This window comes from Labeo rohita, chromosome 21 (genome assembly GCF_022985175.1).
Source record: "Labeo rohita strain BAU-BD-2019 chromosome 21, IGBB_LRoh.1.0, whole genome shotgun sequence".
NCBI lineage: Eukaryota > Metazoa > Chordata > Actinopteri > Cypriniformes > Cyprinidae > Labeo > Labeo rohita.
The window spans coordinates 5450871-5476357 of record NC_066889.1 but is presented as its reverse complement, the minus strand read 5'-3'; the positions used below and the strand labels follow the sequence as shown (position 1 = coordinate 5476357).

At 36.0% G+C, this 25487-nt stretch overlaps 1 protein-coding gene across 1 annotated transcript in view; it reads right to left on the bottom strand.

Annotated features, from left to right (window-relative positions):
* The window catches only part of chm (CHM Rab escort protein), a 72228-nt gene that overhangs the window by 27239 nt on the left and 19502 nt on the right, over positions 1 to 25487 (bottom strand). Inside the window, exons 7-9 of the mRNA XM_051092978.1 lie at positions 24938 to 25058; positions 22628 to 22850; positions 4784 to 4861 (exon numbers count right to left, since the gene is read on the bottom strand). Of these exons, the coding sequence (XP_050948935.1) occupies positions 4784 to 4861; positions 22628 to 22850; positions 24938 to 25058 (422 nt within the window). The remainder of the gene's footprint in view (positions 1 to 4783; positions 4862 to 22627; positions 22851 to 24937; positions 25059 to 25487) is intronic.

Sequence of the window (25487 nt, the reverse complement as noted above, 5' to 3'; positions counted from 1 at the left end):
ATCTGGCTCTACCCTTTTCAGCTTTATGTCTGTAATAAGAGCAGACATAGGGCGGTAATTTATGATGCCAGGGAAATTAAAATCATTGTTCAGCCTGCCAGACACCTTGCCAGCTTTTTTTCTTCACCTTCATGAAACTTTTTCCATCGATGATGTATGGCGCTAACCTCCAGCGCAGGGCTGACTCCACACGGGGTGCGACTGGTGGAGGGCACGGACGGTCCGCACTCCTCTCTGGGCGATGCTTTATAGACTGAGCTCAGGGTCTGACGGACACCTTGGTTTGGAGCTCTGCCAGCGCCCACCCCAGATCCTCACCAGCCGCGGTCAGCTGAGTCTGTCTCCAATCCAATATGGATGAAAGAATTTGCCTTGAAACTTCTAAGTACTCCATATACATTGGGGTCCTTATATTTCATGCCATTGGTGGCGATCAGGAAGAACGTACAGTAAATTATCAATTAAGGTCATCTTGGTTGTTTTTTTGGTATGCTACGTTAAGTTTTGAGGAACATTTCTTGCTGCGCCAGTGAAGGAGAACTGACAGTAGGGGCGGCTGACGGCATCCAGGGACAGATGTCACATATCAAAACTGACCTCTGTCAAATGACCTAATAAAAGAGTGCATAAACAATTCAAAAAGTATGTAGGGAAAACAAATTATTTGGCCTTTTTAAGCGGTGCAATATTCTAGTGATAACAGAACTTTAACCATTTCATTGTTTGTATTACTTCGCTGTTACTTCGTGTCATGATAGACGAAACTATTATAATTTTATAAATAATACTGTTTTTGTCAAGGAATGTAGTTGAAGAGTTTTTTAGGTGAGAATGTACTTGTTTTTAATATGTAGTTTGTTAATAAAGATAACTTCTATTTGAAAATTTGCTTCAACGTTTTCGAGATGAGCCCACCGAGAACAACCTTACCTCGGCCAGATCATCTGGAAATTGCTGCTGGTTCTGATGTCTCTATAGTTGTTAAACATTAGTTAGTAACAGAGGCTTGGGCTCAGCTGTTATACTGTCAAACTGAGATTTTAATCTATGGCGGAAAGTAGTAGCTTTGCACAAAAGAGTTTTTAAAGGCACGCCATTGTAGGGGTGCATAAAGGTGGAAAATGTCCAGTACATTTCAGAAACTTTCCAGGATTTTTTGTAATCTTCCAGGGATTTTTGGAAAGGTTCCGGAAATTTACCGAAAACCCTACTCTTTTTTCTTTTTCTTTCTTTTGTTTACACACTTGTGCCGCTGAACTGTTGTATAAATGCATTATCACACTTGTAGCTGTGCGATATAGCTGTATATCAGCACTCTGTGATTACCTATGGCCCAGTGTTAAAGGAGAAATCCACTTCCAAACAAAGATTCACATATAATGTACTCACCCCACATCCAAGATGTTCATGTCCTTCTTTCTTCAGTCGTAAAGAAATCATTTCAGGATGTTTCTGCATATAATGGACTGATATGGTGCCCCGATTTTGAACTTCAAAAATGCAGTTTAAATGCGGCTTCACACGATCCCAAATGTGGTTGCAAACGATCCCAGCCAAGGAAGAAGGGTCTTATCTAGCAAAGCAATCGGTTATTTTAATAAAAATAATACAATTTATATACTTTTTAATGTCAAATGCTCGTCTTGTCTTACTCGGCCTGGACTGTTTTTTTCCGGTTCATGACAGTTAGGGTATGTCGAAAAACTCCCATCTCATGTTCTCCCTCAACTTCAAAATCGTCCTATATCACTGTTTTACCTTTTTTGTTAAGGGTGTTTGATCTTCTTTGCATGTTCACTTTGCAAAGACTGGGTCAGTACTTCCGCAGCGATGTAGGATGATTTTGAAATAGTTTTTGAACTTTAGGGAGAAAATACAGACTTTTTCAACATACCCTCTTGTTTCAGAATACACAGAGTTCAGGCAGAGCAAGATATGAGAAACGTTTGAGATTAAAAAAATATTTAAATTGTATTTTTTTAATGAAAATAAGCTATCGTTTCGCTAGATAAGACCCTTCTTCCTCAGCTGGAATCGTTTACAACCGCATTTGGGATCGTGTGAAGCCGCATTTAAACTGCATTTTGGAAGTTCAAATCATGGGCACCATATCAGTCCATTATATGGAGAAAAATGCTGAAATGTTTTCCTCAAAAAACAATTTCTTTACAACTGAAGAAAGAAAGACATGATGACAAGGGGGTGAGTACATTATATGTGAATCTTTGAAGTGGACTTCTTTAATTTTGACAGCAAATTTTGATTTAGTCTTATTGTAGTCTTTTGACTAAAATGTCATACGATTTTAGTCGACTAAATCTACAGTAGATTTGGTCAGCTAAAATCAAACAGGTTTAGTTACAGTGTAATGCATTTATTATGCATTTCTATAAAATTACCAAACTCATTATATAGGTTTGATATTAGGGTTTTATCATGATGGACAAAGATTTAACTGCTGTGACAGGCAACATGCCTTTATATTAAAATTAAATGAAACCACTTCTCATAAAGAACAAAACGGTCTTCTTTTCAATGAAATACCAATAGTTATATAGGCTAATTATGCATTCTTCATAAATTGTTTACCACATTCTTCATTCTTTCAAGCAGACATATTTATTTTATAAATATAAGTGAGTAATTGTCTTTCTTTTCCTTTTCTTTTGTTGCTTGATTAACATCAATGCCACAGACAATAGCAACTAAATTAGGCTCCTTTAAAACTGATTGTTCTAGACAACTAGATTCACCTAAGACATAGTGTGTGTTTATGTGAATACTTGTCAAAACTAACAATTCAACCTAATTTTGTGTGCATTTCTCCGTTTATGTGACACGAAAGAGTACTTGGGCACTGTGTGAGAGGCGCTGCTTCGGTGTGTGTGCTCAGAAATCCAGACTGAATTCAGCTCTCTTTTGATTTGTCAAATTTATCCACATGTCTGCTCTTCTCTTACTCCCAGACACTGGCATTTTTAAATGTTTTATGAGACGTGCAGCAAATGTATGCCAGCTTATGTCCTGCTGGATAGATTAATAGGCTATATTACAGTTCAAATATACGCATCTAACCTCCTAACCACTTCGTTCTGAATGATTCTCTTCCCAAATTGCCCCTTCCTAAGTTTTCGTCTCACTTTTATTAACTGACGAAAATGTCAATAGATTTTCGTCATAGTTTTTGTCATTCAAAACAAGTTTTTGTTTCGTAATCATCTCGTTTTCATCAGAAAAAGTTGTATTAACACTGCTACAGCCGAATCACAGCAATATCATTTGTTTCTCAAGAAATGTGCACCAATACAAATTTCATGATTAGTACATTTGATTCAGTTTCACAAACTTTTGTTTTGATTCAGTTCAGTTAATTTCCATTTGATTTGATTCACTTTGATTTGTTTTTATGTCATTTTCATTTAATTCTGAATCATTCTGGCATATTTTAGTTACAATGTTGAAATAAACAAATCCTCTCTCAGATACTGCTGTAAATTAAACAGCAAATCTTCTAGCTAGAAACATTGCCAAAAAAACATTTAAAGTTTATATATCAACAGCCCTAGATTTTAACAGTATTTTAAAAATTAACCACATGAACGACAGTTTAGTTGCTACTTATTTATCAGACAAACAATGAAAAACTGAAATTTAAAAATTTAAACTATTATTATAACAATGTTAAAATTATGTCACATCTGTTCAGACTACAATGGTTGCATGCCTTTTTTGATTCTCTAAAAGAACTGGTTCATGAGAGTCAGTTTGCTCTCTGTGTATATAACTAGATTTCCACATATGCCATTAAAATTCAATTTGGACTCAGGGAAAATATGACGTGTTTTGCCGTGGACTAATAGATTCAGCTACAGTAACAGATGTGCTGCTGCTGATTATAAGAAAGTTTTTGTAATTTTAAGAATTGATACTGAGATCGCAATCAATCAGAGAAATTTTTTTACCCAGCCGTAATGGGGTTGATATGCCCAATTATTAGCTTATGAGCAATTTATGATTTTCTGATAAATGACAGGAAAATACATCTAATTCGAGTGTTGCCGCGCCAGCAAGATACGCCGTAGCTTTTACACTAGTAAGCTAATGCTATCACATGTGTAAGTGTCCGTGTGCTACATCCAGAGGAATCCAAGCCCCCTGGGTCATTCACCAGCAAGATGAAAGAAACTCAATATATTGCCAAAGAGAAGGCCAAAGAATGAGAGAGGAATAAAGAGAGAGGGGAAAAAACCCCGATCTAACCTAGTTTATGACAACAATCCACCTTTGAAACTCATTAAAGGCCTTTCTGGTGGGGCCTGACGCACATTATCAGCACAGATTAATCAAGGGAGACGGGAGATGAACTCTCATTTTTTAAGAGGCAGCAACAGAGGGCTTTTTTGTCTTCAGATGAAAATCAATTAGTGGAGGTAAGGCCACGAGGAAAAAGCGGCATCACTCATCGCCGGCCCAAGTGGCAGAGTCTGTGATTTGTCTTCCGAGCTTGGCTGCTTAAGGGGGGCTGGTACCGCTGTCTCCCTGAAAATTAATTTCATATCTATATTCCAAATATCCCCCCCATTCACTCGTGTGCGCCATCTCTTGGCCTTGTTTTTGAGTGCCCCGTACACAAACGAGCTCTGATCAGCCTTGGGATGCCGAAGTGGCGTTGAATCAACCAGAGGAGGAAGTAAATCTACTCACCTAATTGAATTAAGTTGTTTTTTTGGTTGAAATGTGTGTTGTTAATGTGTAAGAACTGAATTAGAGGTGAACTACTTACTTGTTTGACGCCTTGTCCACAACCAGGCACTGCACTGAGTGTCGCAGGCAATAAATTCCTCCAAATACGGCACACATTCTGCAGGGAGACAAAAAAGTAACACCTTACATACACTTGAATTTATCTGAATGGACCCGCTAAACAGCTGTAATTACAGCTGATGGCATGACATTAAAAGGGCCGATCACACCTTGTCTACACGAAAAGGACAAAATCCAATTCATTTGACAAGGCAAAAATGTCACCAAGATCTTAAAATGTGTTAACTTCACAAGTAAAGCTTTTTGTCATATCGTCTTGCGATTTTGTGGCGATAAAGTATAGCAGCGTAATTAAACTATAAACAAGGACAAAGTGATTCAAATGTTCTTAAAAAGCTTGGAGACAAACTTAGACAAGAAAGACGACAAGACGAATGGACAGACAGACAGAAGCTGTGATATACTTTGTGTGATTGCTGAATTATTTATAAAGATAAGAATAACATTAAATTTGTGACTGTTAATATACTGGTATCTTTTAAGAAACTGCCACTTCTGCATTTTAACATAGGCAATAAGCCATTAGAGGCCATTTTATTTATTTAAAAAATAGATATGAAAAATGTTACTGTGTGCGTGTGTTTGATCACCAAGGCTGCATTTATTTGATTAAAAATACGGAAAAAACACTAATATTGTGAAATATTAAAACAATTTAAAATAATGGTTTTCTATATTAATACTTTTTAAAACATAAGTTGTTTCTTTCATGCAAAGCCGTTTTTTTACACAACCTCACAATCCTTCAGAAATCATTCTAATATACTGATTTGATATTATCAATGTCGATAACATTTGTGCTGCTTATTATTTTTTTTAACCTGTGATACCTATTATTTTGTGTAGCCTGTGTTTTTTTCAGGATGCTCTGATAAATATTTATTCAGCATTTATTCAAAATGGCAATCTTTTCTAATAATATAAGCCATTATTAGTTATCAATTTAACACATACTTGCTGTATAAAAGTATTAGTTTCTGACTGCAAACTTTTGAATGGTTGTGTATATTGTTACAAAGGATTTCTATTTTTAATAAATGCAGTTCTTTTTTATTTTTTATTTATGAAAGAATTCTGAAAAAAGTTTTACAAGTTTTACAAGTTCCAAAAAAAAAATATTAAGCAGCAAAAACTGTTTTCAGCAGCAATAATAAATCAGCATATTAAAATTATTTTCTGAAGCATCATGTGTCACTGAAGACTGGAGTAATGATGCTGAAAATTCTGCTTTGATCATAGGAATAAATTATATTTTAAATTATATTAAAATAGAATTAAAATAGAACTTGTTTTAAATTATAATAATATTATAATTAAAAGTCCTCACATTTCTTTTACCAGAATAAAAATCTGTATCGTATTTTAACATTAACAATGTAATTAATGGACTATTCTCTTTATTAAAACCAAGTACAAATCTCACCAGTTTAGTGTTTTTAAAGCATTTTATATTTATTGTAAAATAATAACTAAAGGCAGTAACTTAAACTTAAAATATGCTGTTTGAAAACCGCCAGCAGAAGAACTGCGAACGCTTTGAGTTGCGCATTTGAAAACAAAGGCCATTAGACAGTAATCGTGTGCTGATTCTGAATGCGTCTCTCACTGATAAAGGAGTATAACATTACTTTAAAGGCTTGCGTATTCAACTGTTTGCGAAATGGAGATTTGTGCTCGTGTATCCTACCTATCTCATTCGGCACAAATCCAAATATTCCATAATATTTCCATATTTGCGATGTATCCAAATGCTAAACTATTATTTAGTATGTAAATTATAGGCTTTGTACTTCAGTTGCATTCTAACGTTGAAACAACGAGGCAGGCGTATTTGGTTCACTGTATTTTATTTTGATAACGTACCAACTGCGCTGGTTGGCAATGCTGAAAGCCTGGAACTGACATGTTGTGTGTGTGTGTGTGGGCGCGATTACTTAAACCTGTTCCTTATACCAGCAAAATCAACTTAAAACACTGTAATTTATTGTCTTATTAATAAAGCATCACTGTAAAAGGTATTTTGTAATTTAAATAAAACAAATAGGATCCTTTCTGTCACAAAAATGAAACTTGGCATAGGCTACATTATGTGTCACGTACATTATGTGTGTCACACTGTTTCACTGTTATATATATATATATAATTTTTTTTTTTTTTTTTTTTTAAGCAATTAATCCCCGGTTTCACAAATAAGGCTTAAGGCTAGTCCCAGACTAAAATGCATGTTTTAGCCTTCTCAGCAAAAAATAACATTGACATTATTAATAAGTTTATTTATGAACTGATGTTCAGCTGTTCTTTTTCATTATAAACATATTTTCTAATCATTCATCCGAGCTTTGTAAACACTGGTCACTGATACAGAGATGTACTTTTAATTTCAACAATCTGATTGCTCACAAAAAAACCCACAGATCATGTTTTCAGGCCATTTACAGTTTGATTTTGGCTTGACAAAGTGGCTATATCTAAGTGTGTGAGTTGTTTACTTACTTTTTTTAATGAGTCGTCCCATTAACGGCATTATATTGTTCATTCAGACTGATTCGCAAACACGGAAACCACAAACACAAGAGGCGGGATTTATCATATAGCCCAATCATAGCTTATCATAGTCATATCCAATCATATCGTGATACAGGCATTGTCTCCTTTCACGTGACTTTCCCCCATTCTTTCTCAATTGCCCCCCCACCAAACTCCCAGCACGCTTTAGGAGGTCCTGTTAAAACTCATTGGGCTCAGGGGAGGCGAGAGAGACGTGGTTCCTTTGTAACCTGTGATTTATATGCTTTTATATGTCATATTTTGTAATATTTGTGTTGTTTTATTTCTGTACTATGAATTTTTTCTCATTCAATTTTTTGAGGAGACACTGCCTCCTTCGCCTCCACGGAGAAAACACCCCTGAGAGATACACACACGCAGAGGACAAATCACCCTTATTAACATATTCTTTTAAGGCATAAATATTCCATCAGAAAATGATCCTGCATGTACACATCCGCCAACATGTATGTAACAGCCAAGAAGGCCAAAGGTCACATATTAGGCCACATAAACATGTCTAAAGACACAGATGGTGAGATTCTGCTGTTCACTCCAAGCTTAAGAAACAGCGGAGGGGAAAAAAAAAAAAACTTCTGGCCTTGTCTGCCCAGATTAATATAGAGACATGGCATCTTAATAAAGTGCAAAGATAAAAAAAAAAACAAAAAAAAAAAAAACAGAAAGGCTAAATCTGCCAGCAATCATCTGGGCCCATCTCCTGTCCTCCACAGAACCCCATAGAGGCAGCGGGGAAGCCCTTTGATGTCATTAACCCTAACTGACAGACGTTTAAGCTGATATTACTCTAATTAACTGCCCGCTGTCGGCCGCAATGATGCAGTCGGGCGGAGTGCGTGGGCACTGCCTTTCCCTCTCCAGGCCCCAGCACTCGCCCTGGCGACATCACTCGCCATCACGGCTAAATTAACAGTTGTGAAAATCCAGTACCCCCACAAGCCCCTGCTCTTTATAGCCTCTAAATGGCATTTCAGTTCCTATCAAGACGGGAATCAGGGGACGTGATTTTTTAATACGGTAGCAAAACAATGGAGGCCATTAATAGCCCAACGCCGTGACAGCGCGCTCACCGATGATTTATGAGTTTGTGTATAATTTGATTATGCTATTAATTCCACTGATTACAGCTGCAGCGAGTGTGGAGAAGGTCACATCCAAAATAAATCTTCGACAACTCCCTCTTTCTCGTCACCTAACACCCTACCCCCCTTCCTTCACCCCACCGACATCCCCACAAAACAACTGCCTCCAACTAGTTTTTTCTGTAATTAAAAAGTAATGTAACAAGAAGCACAAACAAGCTTCGGGCTCTAATGGCAACATCACGGCAGAGCTTCAAATAAATTGAACAGAGCCTTGTAAGGACGGAGGCTTTTTTCATGCCGCAGGAAACGCAATGCTATGATATCCTTGTGTTTTCACAGATAACAGGTTGAGATAGCTAAAGGCTGCAATCCATAACGAATTTCACTTTGCCAGTTAAGATGCTCCACTTTGTGTTATTGATATTGATCTATAAAAAGGATAGTAAGGTACATTTTAAAAATGGACATTCTTAAAGCTATCTGCTACTGTAAGTTCTAGAACAAATATGTACAGATAATTTACTCACCCTCTTGTCATCCGAGATGTTCGTGTCTTTCTATCTTCAGTCGATAAGAAATTATGTTTCCAGAGGAAAAAAATTCTGGAATTATCTCCATAAAGTGGACTTCAATGGTGCCCCCAAATTTGAGCTTCCAAAATGCAGTTTAAATGCAACTTCAAAGGGCTCTAAACGATCCCAGCCAAGGTAATTTTCTAAACAAATTGACAATTTGTATACTTTAAAACAGTAATGTGGGAAGATTTTGACGCTGAATAAGTTTCTCAAACTACCCTAAGTGTATTGACCTGCACTGTAAAAAATGAAAAACACAATTTGTTGAGTCAGCTTAAAATAATTTGTTACCCTGCTGCCTTAAAATTTGAAGTTCAGTCAACTTAAATAAGTTTAGTCAACTTGAAATGTTAACTTGTACTAAGTAACAACTTAGATATTTGTGTTTGCTAAACCTAACAGATGGGTAAGTAACCCAGCTGCCCTAAAATTTTAAGTTGAATCAACTCAAATATCTAAGTTGTCACTTAGTATAATTTAACATTTCAAGCTGAATTAACTTTTTTGAGTTGACTGAACTTAAAATTGTAAGGCAGCCAGGTAACAAATTATTTTAAGTTGACTCAACAAATTGTTTTTTACAGTGTGGATTACACAGATTACGCAGATTACGCATGCGCATTGCAGAGACGAGACAAGACGAGCAATTGAGGTTAAAAAGTATACAAATTGTCCATTTGTTTTGAAAATGACCAATCGTTTTGCTAGATAAGACCCTTCTTCCTTGGCTGGGATCATTTAGAGCCATTTGAAGCTGCATTTAAACTGCATTTTTGGAAGTTCAAACTTGGGGGCACCATTGAAGTCCACTATATGGAGAGAAATTCTGGAATGTTTTCCTCAAGAAACAATTTCTTTACGACTGAAGAAAGAAAGACATGAACATCTTGGACGACAGGGGGGGTGAGTAAATTATCTGTACATTTTGTATTGGAAGTGAACTTTAAATGCATACTACTGTTCAAAAGTTTAAAGAGTTAGGTCAGCGATGATACGTTGTGCCTATGGGCGTCCCGAGTTCGAATCCCGGCTCAAGGACCTTTCCCGATCCCACCCATCTCTCTCTCCCACTTCCTATCTCCTCCACACGGTCCTATTACAATGAAGCCAAAAACAAAAATCAAAAATAAATCTTAAAAAAAAAAAGAAAAAAGTTTGGAGTCGGTAAAATTGTAATGTTTTTGTAAGTAGTCTCTTATGTTCATCATTTATTTAGTCAAAAATACAGTAAAAACATTAAGACTACTGTTAAATATTTTTACTGTTTTAAAAAAGAAAACAAATCTAATATATGCTAATTTGGTGCATAAGAAACATTTCTTATTAATATAACTGTTGGCAACAGTTGTGGAAATGGAATTTGAGGAATAGACAGTTCAAAAGAACGGAATTTTATTTGAAACAATTTATTTTGTAACAATTTAAAAGTCTTTCACTTTTTGATCATTAATTCAACCTTTCAAAAAACTAAGTATAGAGCAAACATTTGAGGTAAGTAATACATTTGAAAGATTAATTAAAGATAATTATACTAAATTAAAGATAAATTAAGAAACTACTTTTATTATTGATGAATTTAACCCCATTTTATGCACAAATGCACACCGACTCACTACTTCAGGTTAATTAGCCTATCCTTTTAAATTAGTACTCTCTCTCAATTTTAAAATAGGCAGAAACAATTAGATTATTACATGTTTTCACTCCAACTTCTCAGGACAAACAAGGGACTCATGAACATATTGATAAACTCATCACAAAACAAAAACAGTTTGGCTCAAAGTAACGTCAACAAAGTAAGGTTCACTTACTGTTCCCACAGCACTGTGAATGTTTAATGAGATGTGTTCATTGATGATTATAATAGTTCATGTGCTGTTAGCTTTACCCTCTGGTTGTGTTTGGGTCAAATTGACCTGAAGATTTTCTTTTTCCCAAAAATACTAGTTAATGTTATTGCATTGGACTCAAACTTACAAGCTTTGTTCACACAGGGTATAAGTACTTCTCAGGAATTTTGTTTTCTTCTTGTTGTTTTTTTTTTTTTTTTTTTTTTTTTTTTTTTTAGAATTTTCCTAATTTTTGTGGGTTTTATTTCACCTAGTCACACTTGTGACTCCAAACAACTGCTTATAAATCTCTTGTTATGCTATATATTATCACCAAATATTGGATTGATTCTTTTTGTCAACTTGTTTTAGAACATTTAGAACTGGTTTTGTGTTTTTATTTGCATCTGATTAATCGTAAGCCTCATTTTTTATGAGAGTAGGTACCTCGTTTTTTGAGTGAAAAAAATTGTTTATGAATAATTTTCACAATATGAGATAAAAAAAAAAAGTATCACACTAGTGTACTTTAATGTTTAATCAGAAAGTTTGCTTTTAAATGGTTTTATTTTGTCCGAAATTGCAAAAAGTCACACTTTTGGTGTTCCCAGTCAAAAATGACTGAACTCCAAACAATTGCTTATAAATCTCTCATTATGCTATATTATCACCAAATACTGGATTCAATCTTTTTGTCAACTTGTTTTCTTTCATTTAGGACTGGTTTTGTGTGTCTATTTGCATCTGATTAACTGTAAGCCTCATTTATCCAAAAGTAGAGTAGAGTAGGTACCTCATTTTTTTTGAGTGAAAAAAGCATTTTTTATGAATAAATTTCACAATATGAGATAAAAAAAATTATGAAAATTTGCATTGTTTGTAACACTACTGTGCTTTAACATTTAATCAGGAAGTGCTTTTACTTTGTACAACTGCACAAAGTCACACTTGTCAAAAAAAAAATCTGACCATTGTGACATACAAGAACACATTAAGATTATTTACATTATAACATTTCATGAAACAACAAACTAAAACTGTTATATTTCAGTTATATAAATCCTGCACACTGCACTCAAACAGAGACAATACCATGAAACAACAAGCTGAAGCTCTCTCAGTGCTGAAGCATTTGTTTGTAAACCTTCGTCTACTCTGTGAGAACATGAAAGCCTCAAAACCTAGGCTAAAGACAAGGCAGTTTGAGCGTGTGTGTGTGTGTGTGTGTGTGTTTGTGTGTGAGAGAGACAGAGAGAGGGTTATCATAAAAGCATATTGCATGCAGTTCAGGGTAGGATGAAATGGGTATAATACTCACAATAGTTTGTATGCATGGATGTTTGTGTTGCAAGCACAACATGCTCCTGAACACTAGCCGTTTCTCTTACTTTCAGTTTTTCCCATTCACTTTCAATGGCCAGAAATTTTTGACAAGTGTGACTTTTTGCAATTTTGTACAAAATAAAAGCATTTAAATGCAAACTTCCTGATTAAACATTAAAGCACACGAGTGTGAGAAACCGTGCAAATTTTTATAAATTTTTTTCTCATATTGTGAAAACTATTCATATATATATATATATTTTTTCACTCAAAAACCAAGGTACCTACTCTCAGATAAATGAAGCCTACGATTAATCAGATGCAAATAAAAACACAAAACCAGTCCTAAATAAAAGAAAACAAGTTGACAAAAGAATGAATCCAATATTTGGTGATAATATATAGCATAATGAGAGTTTTACGAGCAATTGTTTGGCATCCGGTCATTTTGCCCGGGAACACCACAAGTGTGACTTTTGGCAATTTTGTAAAAAAAATAAAAGCATTTAAATGCAAACTTTCTGATTAAACATTAAAGTACACTAGTGTGATACTTTTTTTATCTCATATTGTGAAAATGATTCATAAAAAATGCTTTTTTCACTCGAAAAACAAGGTACCTACTCTCAGATAAATGAGGCCTACGATTAATCAGATGCAGATAGAAACACAAAACCAGTCCTAAATGAAAGAAAACAAGTTGACAATAAAATTAAATCCAATATTTGGTGATAATATATCATAATGACAGATTTATAAGAAATTGTTTGGAGTCCAGTCATTTTTGCCCGGGAACACCACAAGCGCGACAGGAATCCGAACACAACCAGAGGGTTAAGCACATTGTGTTCGTTTATACTTGTGATTTGATGAAGATCAGATGACATTTTATGACCACTTAATGCAGAAAACCAACCAATTCCATTGGGTTCACATTCTTATTCTTGTCACTGTACAAAAGCAAATTGAAATAAAATTACAAAAAAAATAAAAAATAATAAATAAAAGTGCCTTTTGGCTATTTTAGTTTGTTTGATGAGAACCCAAAAATTACAGCTCACCCTCTTCAAACAAAAGAGCAAAACATTCTGCACAATTTCCCAGCAGATAGTCAATAATGGGCCGGAATTGAAGCCATTAATCTAAAAAATCTTGAATGCATCCCTTGTGACCTGTTAGATCTCAGTCTATTAAACAAAAGGAAGAAAAGCTTGACTCGCTTGATTAAAGCAACACAACACAACAACAAAAAACCTGATGCCACATTTGGACATGCCGCTCCTCCTCAAAAGCCAAAGCGGGTTTGGGGGGGACGGAGCGCCCATGGGAGGCCCCCGAAAAAAAGCGAAGGTTTTTATTAGCGTTCCGCGTGCGTCGACAATAAATCCCCTTACCGTGCAGGAGATGCTAAACAAACAAAATTACCACACGCAGCAAAGACCACTTACCTGTCAGGTTCATTGCCTGCAAATTCGCTTGTAATCTAGGGTGCTGGAAGGCGAGTGGGGGGCTAATGGTTGGCCAATAATTAAAAGAAAACAAAGCGCCATGCTGGCTGGCAGGCCTTTCTCTGCGAAAATTAAATCCTGTTTGGATCTGAATAAATTAAATGTTTATTGCTCCCCGAGAACACGCGGTAAAGGGGGAGGAAAACGGATGACAGAGAGGAAACGCAACGTATGAGGGAATGCGGCGAAGACAATCATCGGCTCTAATTAATGCATTTCCCCGTCCTCTCAATCTGTTTCTGTTTGACTGTTGTCTGATTGGAGCGCCGTGATCGCAGGTGCAAATCATAACCTGTCACGGCCAAATGTGTTTACCGGGCTGAATGGATCGCGCCGGCTCCAAAAAACATCCCGGCGACCGAGACGGGGGAACCGGAACGGCGCGCAGAAGACGAAAGATGGCAGTCAGAGTGCCAAAGGTTATTTAGAAATTAAAAAGTCTCTGCTGTCAAAACTTGAGGGATAATGCGGGTGAGGACGGTAAAGCATTTCATCACTATATTAGCGGAGCTGCTCGCTGATCTGTGAATAACTGAGAGAGTGAGCATTATTGAGTTTGCACCTCCATCTATCCATCTATCACCTGCAAGCAGGTATCAGCGTGATGAATGAACCCGCCTCCCTCGCTTGCTCTCTCCTTCTGACTTTTGTCTCTCAATCCCTCGCTTTTGTCCCCTCTTGAGGTCCGTCTCGTTTCTCTTCTACCCCGCTCTTTGATCTCTCTTTCCTCCTGTCACCTCTCTCTGTAGTGCTTCATTTAAGGCTTTTAATTCTCTAGTAGACTCACCTGTCTGCTCTGACATTCTGTAACTGTATAACTCATGTCGCCAAATGGAACAGTCGGTATAAATTTTGTAACAACTTTAAAATTAAAATCAATTTCTGAGTGAAATTAGTTTTTTTTACATCAGTTTTTTTTTCAGTGTACTTCAGTTTCATAGTGACTTCAAAGGAATAGTTCACACAAAAAAAAACTAATTTTCTTATTATTTATTCATCCTTGTGTCCTTCCAAACCTGTTTGATTTTCCTTCTTCCGTGGAACACAGATATTTTGAAGAATTCCAAGCTGTTCTTTTCCATTTAAAGAAATGTTATTTAGGTATTTATTTATTTATTTATTTTTAAAAGCGGTCCCATGGTATCTGAAGAGATTTTAAAATTAATTAATTAATCTTAAGACTTGAACAAACAAAACCAATGCTGTTATGTCCATACGGAACAAACCTAAATAATCTCAAAATAAATCATGTACACTACCAGTCAAAAGTATTTGAACAGTAAGATTTTTAATGTTTTTTTAAAGAAGTCTCTTCCGCTCACCAAGCCTGCATTTATTGATCCAGTAAACATTTTTTAATATTTTTACCATTTAAAATAACTATTTTCTATTTGAATATATTTTAAAAAATGTTATTTATTCCTGTGATTTCAAAGCTGAATTTTTAGCATCATTACTCCAGTCACATGATCCTTCAGAAATCATTCTAATATTCTGATTTGCTGCTCAAAAAACATTTATTATTATTATTATTATTGTGTTTTTCAGGTTTATGTGAAATAGAAATCTTTTGTAACACTACAAATGTCTTTATTATCACTTTTAACTTTTGTCTTTATTATCACTTTATCACTACTGTGTTACGAAGCTTTTTTTTTTATTTCAGATAAATGCTGATCTTTGAATCTTTCCATTCATCAATGAATCCTGAAAAAAAATTTATTTAATTGTTCTAAATATTGTAAATAAAACTGTATAATAATAATGATAAAAAAAAAAATTGAACAGCAAATCAGCATATTAGAATTATTTCTGAAGGATCATGTGACACTAAGGACTGGAGTAATGCTGAAAATTTAGCTTTGATCACAGGAATGCATTTTACTTGCTTGCTTTTACTGTATGGTGGTGCGGCTAAACTCAATCCTGCTCAGTGGAGGCATGAAAGCCCACTTGGAATTTGCAAAGAAGCATCTAAAGATCTCTCCGATTGTGAGAAATAAGATTCTCTGGTCTGATGAATCTCAATTCCAAGCCTTATGTATGTAAAGTGTGGTGGTATCAGCCTCATGCCGTGGGGATTTTTTTTGGCGGCAGGAACTGAGGGACTCGTCAGATTAGAAGGAAAGCTCAATGCACCAAAATATTGAGATATCCTTAATGAAAACCGAGTCCAGAGCATTCAGAACCTCAGACTGGGAAGAAGGTTCACCTTTCCATCAGGACAATGACCCTAAGCACACAGCAAGAGTGGACTATAGACAACTCTGTGAATGTCCTTGAGTGGTCTAGCCAGAGCCAGGGCTTGAACGTAATCAAATATTTCTGGAGAAATCTGAAAATGTCTGCCAGCCTCCATCAAAGCTGACAGAGTTTGCGAGGCGAAGAATGGCAGATAATTGCCAAATGCAGATGTGCAAAAATTGTCACATCACACCCATAAATACTTGAGGTTGTAAAGGTGCTAAGTACTGAGTTAGCAACTTACTTATTTCACTGTTTTATTGTTAATACATTTTATTGTTAATAAAGTTCCCACAAATCTGTTTTGTGCTTTGTCACTATGATGCATGGAGTGTAGATTGATGTGGAAAAAAAAGTAATTTAAATAAGGCTGCAACATAATAAAACGTGAAAAAAAAATGAAGGGGTGTAAATACTTTTGCAAGGCACCGTATATAGTCAGTGTTTTAAATAATGTTCTTTTTTTCATGTCTTTCCTTCCTTTTCCTTAGCTGAATTAAATGCCAAACAGTTTACTGTGTGACCAAGATACCAATAATGAAAAGAAAGAAAACTTTATTAAAACGTTTCATATAAATATTTAAGATTTTTAAAGGGATAGTTCACCTAAAAGTGAAAATTCTGTCATTATTTATGCACCCTCATGTCGTTCCAAACCCGTAAGACTCATGTTCATTTTCGGAACACAAATTAAGATATTTTTGATGAAATTCAAGAACTTTCTCTGCATAGACAGCAATGCAACTAACACGTTCAAGGCCCAGAAAGTTAGTAAGGACGTTATTAAAATAAACCATGTGACATCAGTGGTTCAACTGTAATTTTATGACGCTACGAGAACACTTCTTCTGTGCAAAGAAAACAAAAATTTTTTTTTTTTTCAACAATTTCTTCTCTTACTAAAAGCTCTTGTGTTTCATCAAAAACATCTTAAATTGTGCTTTGAAGATGAATGAAGGTTTTACAGGTTTGGAATGACATGAAGGTGAGTAATTAATGACAGAATTTTAATTTTCGGGTGAACTTTCCCTTTAAGAATTGTATGACCTTAAATTTGGTAAAACTGAATTTCAGATATTTTAAGTTTTTTTTTAAGGACCCATAGGGCTACTTTTATGGTGCTTTCTTGTTATTTGAGCTTGATGACCTGAATCACTTTCTCTAAGAGCAACCAGGTCATTCTTCAAAATAACTCCTTTAGTGTTTTATGCATGAAAATCATACAGATTTGGAATGACATGAGGGTGATTACACTTGTTGGTCATGTTTAGGTAAACCATTTCCTTATTTAGCAAACATGGTCTTTCCCCTTTTTTGAGATGCATTTTACAACATCCATTTTGTAACGACTGACAATTAAAAATAAATACTCAGTGCTCCATTTAAAAAAGAAGTCATGGAGAAAAATAAAGTCAGCGGCGACAACTGTTTCTTGCGTTCCCTCCGCAGATGATGGACAGCTTGCAGGTGGGTTCATGCCTCAGTGCGCTAGCGTGCTTATCTGAATGTCAGCAAGGGTGATTAGTGGAAAACTATGGAAATCAAAAATGCTAATTAATCTGCCTCACAGAAGAGGAGGCGCATTAAAATTCGCAGATCTCTCAGACGAAACACGTCAAGCTTAAATTGTGAGGTGGAGGGTTAAGTTGCCTTTATGTGAAATTACGATCAAATTGTAACACAGAACACGATTACATAACAGCAAAAACTGTTCAGAAACTTCATCCGACACAATCAAACACATATGTTATAGGCTACAATTGAAATACTGATGTCTATCTGACGTGTTTTACATAATAAGTGACATTTGGCAAATGCTCAGATATTACTGGCCTGATCTATTTTAGCACATCAGCTTTACAACCTTACTGACGTAATGTGTATGTAGGGTATCAGAGCGAATCAGACAAATGGAAGATTCGATCAGAACATTTGGTTGAAACCAAAGAGCCAAATTCCACAAAGGGGCCCAGAACCACGTCATAAATCTGTCCAGGATACCCTGGCGCCAGCCAGCCTGAAGTAAGCCTAACCAACTAACTTTCACAGCTTTGAACAACTTGCAACATTAAAACAAAAGAACACAATTATTGATAATCCCATCTCAGGAAGGAGATTATCAATATTGGGGCGAGAAACCCAAGATTAATGGTCAAAGATGCAGCCCATCAGGACCATCACATGAGGAAACTTTGTTGGGTGGTGCTCCCCCACCCAAGACAAGAACCAGACCAAGTTTCTTCTAAATTCCTTTGTTCCTTAGAACATGCCCTTAGTTCACAGAATGGCAGAGACTGTCCATTTTACCTAAATATGCACCAAAACGATGCTTAAAAGGACATATGAATGAACATCAGACCATTGCATAACTCCCTGCTATGTATGCCACCCACACATTTGTCTATTATGTTCTAATCACTCGTTGTGCATGTCCTTTTTAATAACTATTGAATAGCTTAAGGGTTTATATTCATGTTTGGTATGTATGAGTTTGAAAATTCATGCTTTGAATGTTTCCACCAATCAATTCATTGTCAAATGTGTTGTATTCATGTTATAGGAATCATGGCCAAATTATACTCTGCAAGAGCGGGAAAATTCTGACCATGTGACTGATAAGATAACATGCTGATTTATGTTTTGGGAGGAGAAACATAGCAATATCCTGAGTTAAGACAACATCTAATTGGTCAAGACACCATTTTGGGATGTGTCCAAAGCTGAGTTTAAAACCACAGGACACCATCAAATTTTGCTTTAGCTATTTCCATCGCTCCTAGCCATGCTTTTAGCTTTTAGCTTTAGCTTTTAGCTATTGGTTTAACCATTGCTTTTAGTCAGGCTCTTAGCTTGTGCTTTTAGTTTGTGCTTCGTGCCATCTCTTTTAGCCATGCTTTTTGCCATAATTTGCCGCTGCTTTTTGCGTTCTTTGAACGCTTCCTGGCTTGCACGCCAGCCACTCCTCTAACGAAAACATGAGGAGACCGTCACATTTCTTTCTTTTACTTTAATCTTTTCTTTCCGTTGAGAGTTTCGTGTTCTAAGTTAAGTTTTGCCGCTAAGCCGTGTCTCAGACTTCGTGCCTGCCTCAAAACTTCAACCAGCGTACACGACTCCATCATCCAGCCAACGCCCAAGACATCACCTCCAACGACCACGGACTTCCAACCAATCAGCAACCTTGGGGAACCCCTTTCTGCAACGACGTCATCAAAGGAAACCCCTTAACACAAAGGCAACGCAAGTACAACCTCCAGATTCTAGCTGAACTGGTGCATTAATATAGCGTTTAATAACCTCACTAAGAAACTCAACGCGAGGGTTAATTAAATGATTGATGGTTGTTCAGGTCTAAGCAATTGCATATACGTATGCTATAAACTTGGGATTTCACATTTTCACTCTTCTAAACTCATTCTTTCCTCATCTCTCTCTCTTTCTGCAACTTGTATGAATGTGTGAATGCGCGTCTATGTGTTAGATTAGTTTATATGTCTTAGGTTTTTCCAATAAATTCCTATTCATATTGAAAAGAGAAGTATCTTGTGTTTTGTGCTTATAAATTAATGTCTTAAACTGCCGACCTTGTTACCGTGCTAAGAAATAGTGTTTTCACTATATTTTGGATATTAGTATCCAGTACAGTGTTGATGTTATACGGCTCGCTCAATGAATCACTGACCGATTCATTGATCCGCTGTATACGGAGATTCTGTTCAATCTTAAATGATTCCCTTTGAGCAAAATTGACTTCTGTAGATCCCCTACATGTACGTAAACAGACTTTTTTTTCTGAGAGCAGAGCTTAAAGCAGAGACTGGAGTCATATGTGCATTTTAGATAAACACTCGACTGCTCTGCTTGTCTTTGGGGAGATGTTCTCTGTAACCTGGCCTGACGCCAGCTCATGGTTTCTGTGATGATGATTCCTCTCAGCGGCACACGGCTGAAGACTGCTCGTCTCTAAGTGCCACCGTTTCACAGCACTGCTCCCAGCAGACTCAAAGTGCTAAAAGCAAACACTCACGGTCCTGCAGAGCTCTGACCCTCCTCCTAACGGCCTGCTTCCTCCCTTCCCTATCAGAGCTGAGAGTGTGTGAGCTAAAACTGAGTTGTAAAGACCCTAGAGTTCAGTTTTAAAGGGGATATATCACATTTTCTGTCCGAGTTCCACTTTTGTTTTCATCCAGACGTCATTATTTTTTGACATTTTTTACCATCAGGATTAAACAGCCATGTTTTTTTGCTATGCCATTAACTCTGTAAAAAAATTGCCAGAAACAACTTTCAGAATTTTCAGAAAACTGATACATGCAATACATCATAAGAAATATCTGAGCATGCAATATGTCAAAAGAAAGAACAGAGCCTCTGCTTTTAAACAAACTAAAAACAAAGAAAACAGAGAAAATGGCGTTTTGTGAAAGACTATGTCCGGATCAGATGCCCTTAATAGTCGACTAACCGTTAGTCGATGAGAAGAGGCTTGGTTGGCCAAAATTTTATTAGTCGCAGGAAAAATATCCACAGGAAGTGGCGAAGTCATGCAGTCTGTGACGGACAGATCGTTAACTGCTGGTCTACATGATAATATAGTTCATCGGGCAGGACATCTACACGCTCACCAATCACTCATCGACCTCAAATGTAGCTTTTCATCTGAAAGATGTATCTTGTAGCAACTTTACATGGCTGTTCAAGCTAATGTAAACATAGAAAAATGTGCGCTATTCAAGTGTCAGTGCGGAGTGTGGAAGCTGAATAGTAACGCACTCACTGCATGACAGATGGAGGTGCCAGTGCGGTCACTTGCCCTTAAAATACTCCGTCATTTTTGGTCATACAGATAAAAGTAATACACAGGGTTCCCAAGCCTTGGTTTACTTCAAATTCAAGGAACTTTCAAGGACTTTCCAGGTCCAATACCCTCAAATTCAAGGACTTAATGTGGGGACACATTTCAAGTGAGAGGAAGTTACTGTAACACGTAAATGCACATAGCTAACATAAATCAAGCAAGCTAATATGCACAGGCCACAAAGTGTTGGTGAAATAACACATTAGCAGACCTTAATAATAGGGAATAATATCTCATTTTTTCCAGAAATGTTCTTGCACAAAATACATTCAAGCACTTTCAAGGACCTGTACCTATATATACTTATTTTCAAAAACTTTTCAGGGCCTTGAATTTTTTTTTTCAGATCCACAAACTTTCAAGGATTTCAAGGACTCGTGGGAAGCATACATCTTTCGAATCTGTAAAGACGCTACGTTTATTTGACAATAACAACAAACGTTGCGCTTTTGTAAAATAATGAACGCAAACAGGATGCGCTTCTGCTGTCTCGGTCTCTATAAAGATAAACGCATAACTTCGAAACTCTGTGTATACTTGCCTTGCAGACATGAAAAATATATCTATACAGAGTAAAATGTCTACTTTCAACCAATTCAAAAAGAAAAGAAATATTCTCAGATTATGTAATCCGTATGAAACATGCATACAGGTGCATCACTACTGCGGAGATGAGTCAGTGTCATGCTTATGGTGCTTAAATGACTAATGCTTAAAATGATCTACTACTATATTGTTTTTATTTTAATTAAAATAATTTTGTTCTGTGATTCTGTGATTTAATTTTTTTTATGTCTATATAGTTAATTAATTAATTAAAATGTAAATTCATTTTTAAAATTACATATTTTAATATTTTATTTCAGATTAAATTTTTTTCCCCAAGTAACAGAAATGTTTTTATGGTTTTAGTTGTAGTTTTAACTATAATAACCAGAGATGGAGAACTCAAGTTACATGACTTGACTCGTGGCTTGTGACTTGCTTGACTAAATAAAGAAAATGACTTGACTTGACTTTGACTTGAAATCCAGTGATTTAAGACTTGACTTCACTTGAACTGCATGACTCGGCATGACCTGACTTTATAACAACTGTAATTAAATTATTTTTAAAAAAGGAATCATAAACTGGTGAACAAAACACAAGCCATGAAACCAGCAGCACCGGTGATCAGAATCTGCACAGTTTTGACGCTGTGCAAGAAAGAAGATATCTTTTGGATATAAGCACTTTGAAATTGCCCATATTCATAAAACAAGATTTGCTGTATGCACAAATCACAAAGCCAAGATATCGCCACTTCAAAAAGGACAGGTATGTAAGCTATAGATATAGATAGATAGATAGATAGATAGATAGATAGATCAATTTATAATAAAAGGTGCAGTCCGTAACTTTTTTTGTGTTCAAAATTTACAAATTTTTTATAATAAGCGAGTCATAAATCCATTTTCCAAACAGTGTTTTTGGCTTATCCTGAATCATTATAGTACACCTATAATAAAGTTTTTACATTCAGACATTTTAGACTGGTTCTGGCAGGAACAGCTGCTGAGTAGCCCAGTACCTGCGTGATTCATCATAAACATAAACGGTGAGAAGCAGATGCGGCTACAGTGTTCTTCCGCAAGACGCATGCAGTTCTGTTTATTAACCGCTAGAGCGCCAAAAGTTGCAGACTGCAGCTTTAAAGTTCATTTCTGAGGAAAAATAAATAAGGTTGTAGCAAAATAAAATAAAATGCCCCCACCTCTGATAATAACCCTGATGTGAAATGACCTGACAAAGTCAGTATCCTGTATCGTTTACCTGCAAAAGCATTGTGGGATTTCTCCCAGGCCATAGAGAGGGAACAGGAAGGGAGTGTTGCCATAGCGACCCAAGCATCTCAGGAAGTGCTGCGTGGCCTTTAGTCCTTCCTCCGTAAGGGTCTGCTGCGTCACCATAGCGATGGAGTGCAGGACGAAGTCTTGCAGGTTCTCAGTGAGCTTCTTGTTCTTCAGGAAATCTCGGAATGGTTTCTCGGAATAGTCTAAAATAAGGACAATTTCACATCGTTATAGCATAAAAGGATAATGTGACCTCCTGCTAGGCCTGTCACTAATAAATGAAAGGCTCTTTTATTTTCAAAGTGGTTATTATTGCATGTTGAATAACAGTGTAATAACATAAAAGCTGCAATTTACTTCATGTCAGTGTGACTTAAAGTCAATACAGCTACAGCTTTAACATGAAACAGCAACCAATTCAGTGGGCAATATCCACCTTATTTCGCAACAAGGAAGTAAGCTATTTTCTGTGAATGCTTCAGATTCATTAATCGGTTTAGGTACATAACTAGAAGTATAAAAGTAAGCAGCAAAATTACTAGTGCTACAAAGCAATGTGTTCATGATTACTATAATAACTGAAAATAATATGAAAAGAAATAACAGTTTGCAATATCAAACATGGTATACTGGTTTTGTACAGTTAAAATAACTGAAAGCAAATGAGACCAGAAGACTGGGTTTGTACAGATACTGTGAAATTAAATTCCAGGACTTTCAAGGACTTCAAGCACTACTTTTCTGATTTTCAATGACTTTAATCAGAGATCTCACTTATCAAACAATGTCTTCCATTTCAAATTCTAAAAAAAAAAAGAAATAGTACACTACACTTTTACTACAGTAAAACCACTGTTAATTTGCTTAAAGGATTTGGAACAGGAAAATAGATTTGCAAAATCGCTCTGAAATACTGTTCTGAAACAAATGATTCACGAACCCACACCGAAGTCCCGATCTGAATCAAGTGATTCGCGATCCGTGATCAGAAGTTCCGATCTAAATCAAATGATTCACGATCCACACTCTGAAGTCCCAGTCTGAATTTGATTTAGATCAGGACTTCAAAGTGCGTATCGCAAATCATTTGATTTTAATTATTCAATGCGCTAAATGATTCACAAACCTGTTCCAATCAAAATACAATGATTTGCGATTCGCGATATGATTGGGGCATTTCGAAATAGTGAATCATTTTGCAACTCAATGGTTTAACTGATTCAGAGTTTAAGAAAGCAATGTTTAAATTCGAAAATGAATGGCTTATTTAATTTGATCTGTTTTTTGCTAGTGAATCGCTTGAAATGAATGATCGAAGTCACGAGTTTGAATCAAACGGAGCGGTTCCAGTGCAAATGACTCAATTGATTTGGTTTATCTGTTAGTCTTTTCGCAACTTCAGCCATGTTTACACAACACTGTCATTGTGCGTCACTGTCAGATTGTGTGCTTATAGACTAAATTAAACATTTCTTTCATAGATACATTGACTTTCAACAATTCAAGCACTTTTCAAGTACCTCTTCAGGAATATTGCTATTTTCAAGGGTTTTCCAAGCCTTAAATTTCAAAAAGTCAAATTCAAGTACTTCAAGGACTTTAAATACCTTGTACGAACCCTGAGAAGACTCCATTCAAGTTACTAGACATTTTTCAACCGGCATAAATTTGATTACCATTCCTATTGTGGTTGTGAAAAACACATGATTGGGAATTGGCTTAAAATCCAAAGCATAAAATTGGGTTTGAGAAAAGTGCACAGATCGAATAAAACTCTTATTTTCACTTGAATTATATTTGCTTGAATTTTTAATTTATTTATTTTGCTTCATTTTACATAACCTTTAAATCCTTTTTTAATCAATCTAATTTCAATGTTTTTTCAGTAGTTTACTTCTAAACCACCTACATCTGAAAACGTATATGTATGTATGGGGCTTGATTTAATGTACTGCCATTTGATTGGATCATGGATGTTAGGCTACGATATTTCAGTCAATAATATTTCCTGTGCACACACAGCCTTGCTTGGGTAGGAGGCGTATATAAATTTGGCTGAAAATATTTAAATGATTTTTTCTTTAAAATAACATGCACTGATGAATTGTGCACAACAAAACATTCATTTAAAAAAAGTGGAAAAAAAAGTTTGATTTCATGTTGACTTCAAGAACAAAAGTTGACAGAGATGTCTAATCTGACCTGAAATCTACAGTAAATGTCTGTGGTGGATCTCTGATGTTGCATGTGAATCAGAGAGCTACAGGGAAACAAACACAAGGGGTCATACCCTCGTACTCCTCTGGGTGCTGCTCAAAGTCCAGACAGAAGGTAAGAAGCTTCATCAGCATGCGTTTCTCCACCACAGTCAGCTGCTTACTGGCAAACACATCTGCCCGTGAACACGGGACCTTCAGGGGAGAAAGAAACAGGACAGAGCAGGTTAAAGTAATTACATATATGTGTATACATGCACATATAACACACTTGGTACAGAGGAGGATGTAACAATTGTGAGAAAACGGCTTACCTTTGGCCCTGAATTACTCACACAGATGGATTTTGCATTACAATGCTGCATTTAATATTTTTAGTGAAATGAGAAACACCTTTTGCGTCAAAGCTCTTATCAGGTACATTAGTAAATAGAAATGGATAAATCAAGCAGCAAATCAATTTAATCATTTTATCTTAGCTGAACCGCTCTAATAATTTGCTTCATATTAGACCTAAAATACATTGCAGTCACGAGGAAAACATGAAGTACACAGAATTATGGATTGGGAAAATAAATAAATAAATAAATAAATAAATAAAATAATTGTGACCCTACAATAGGA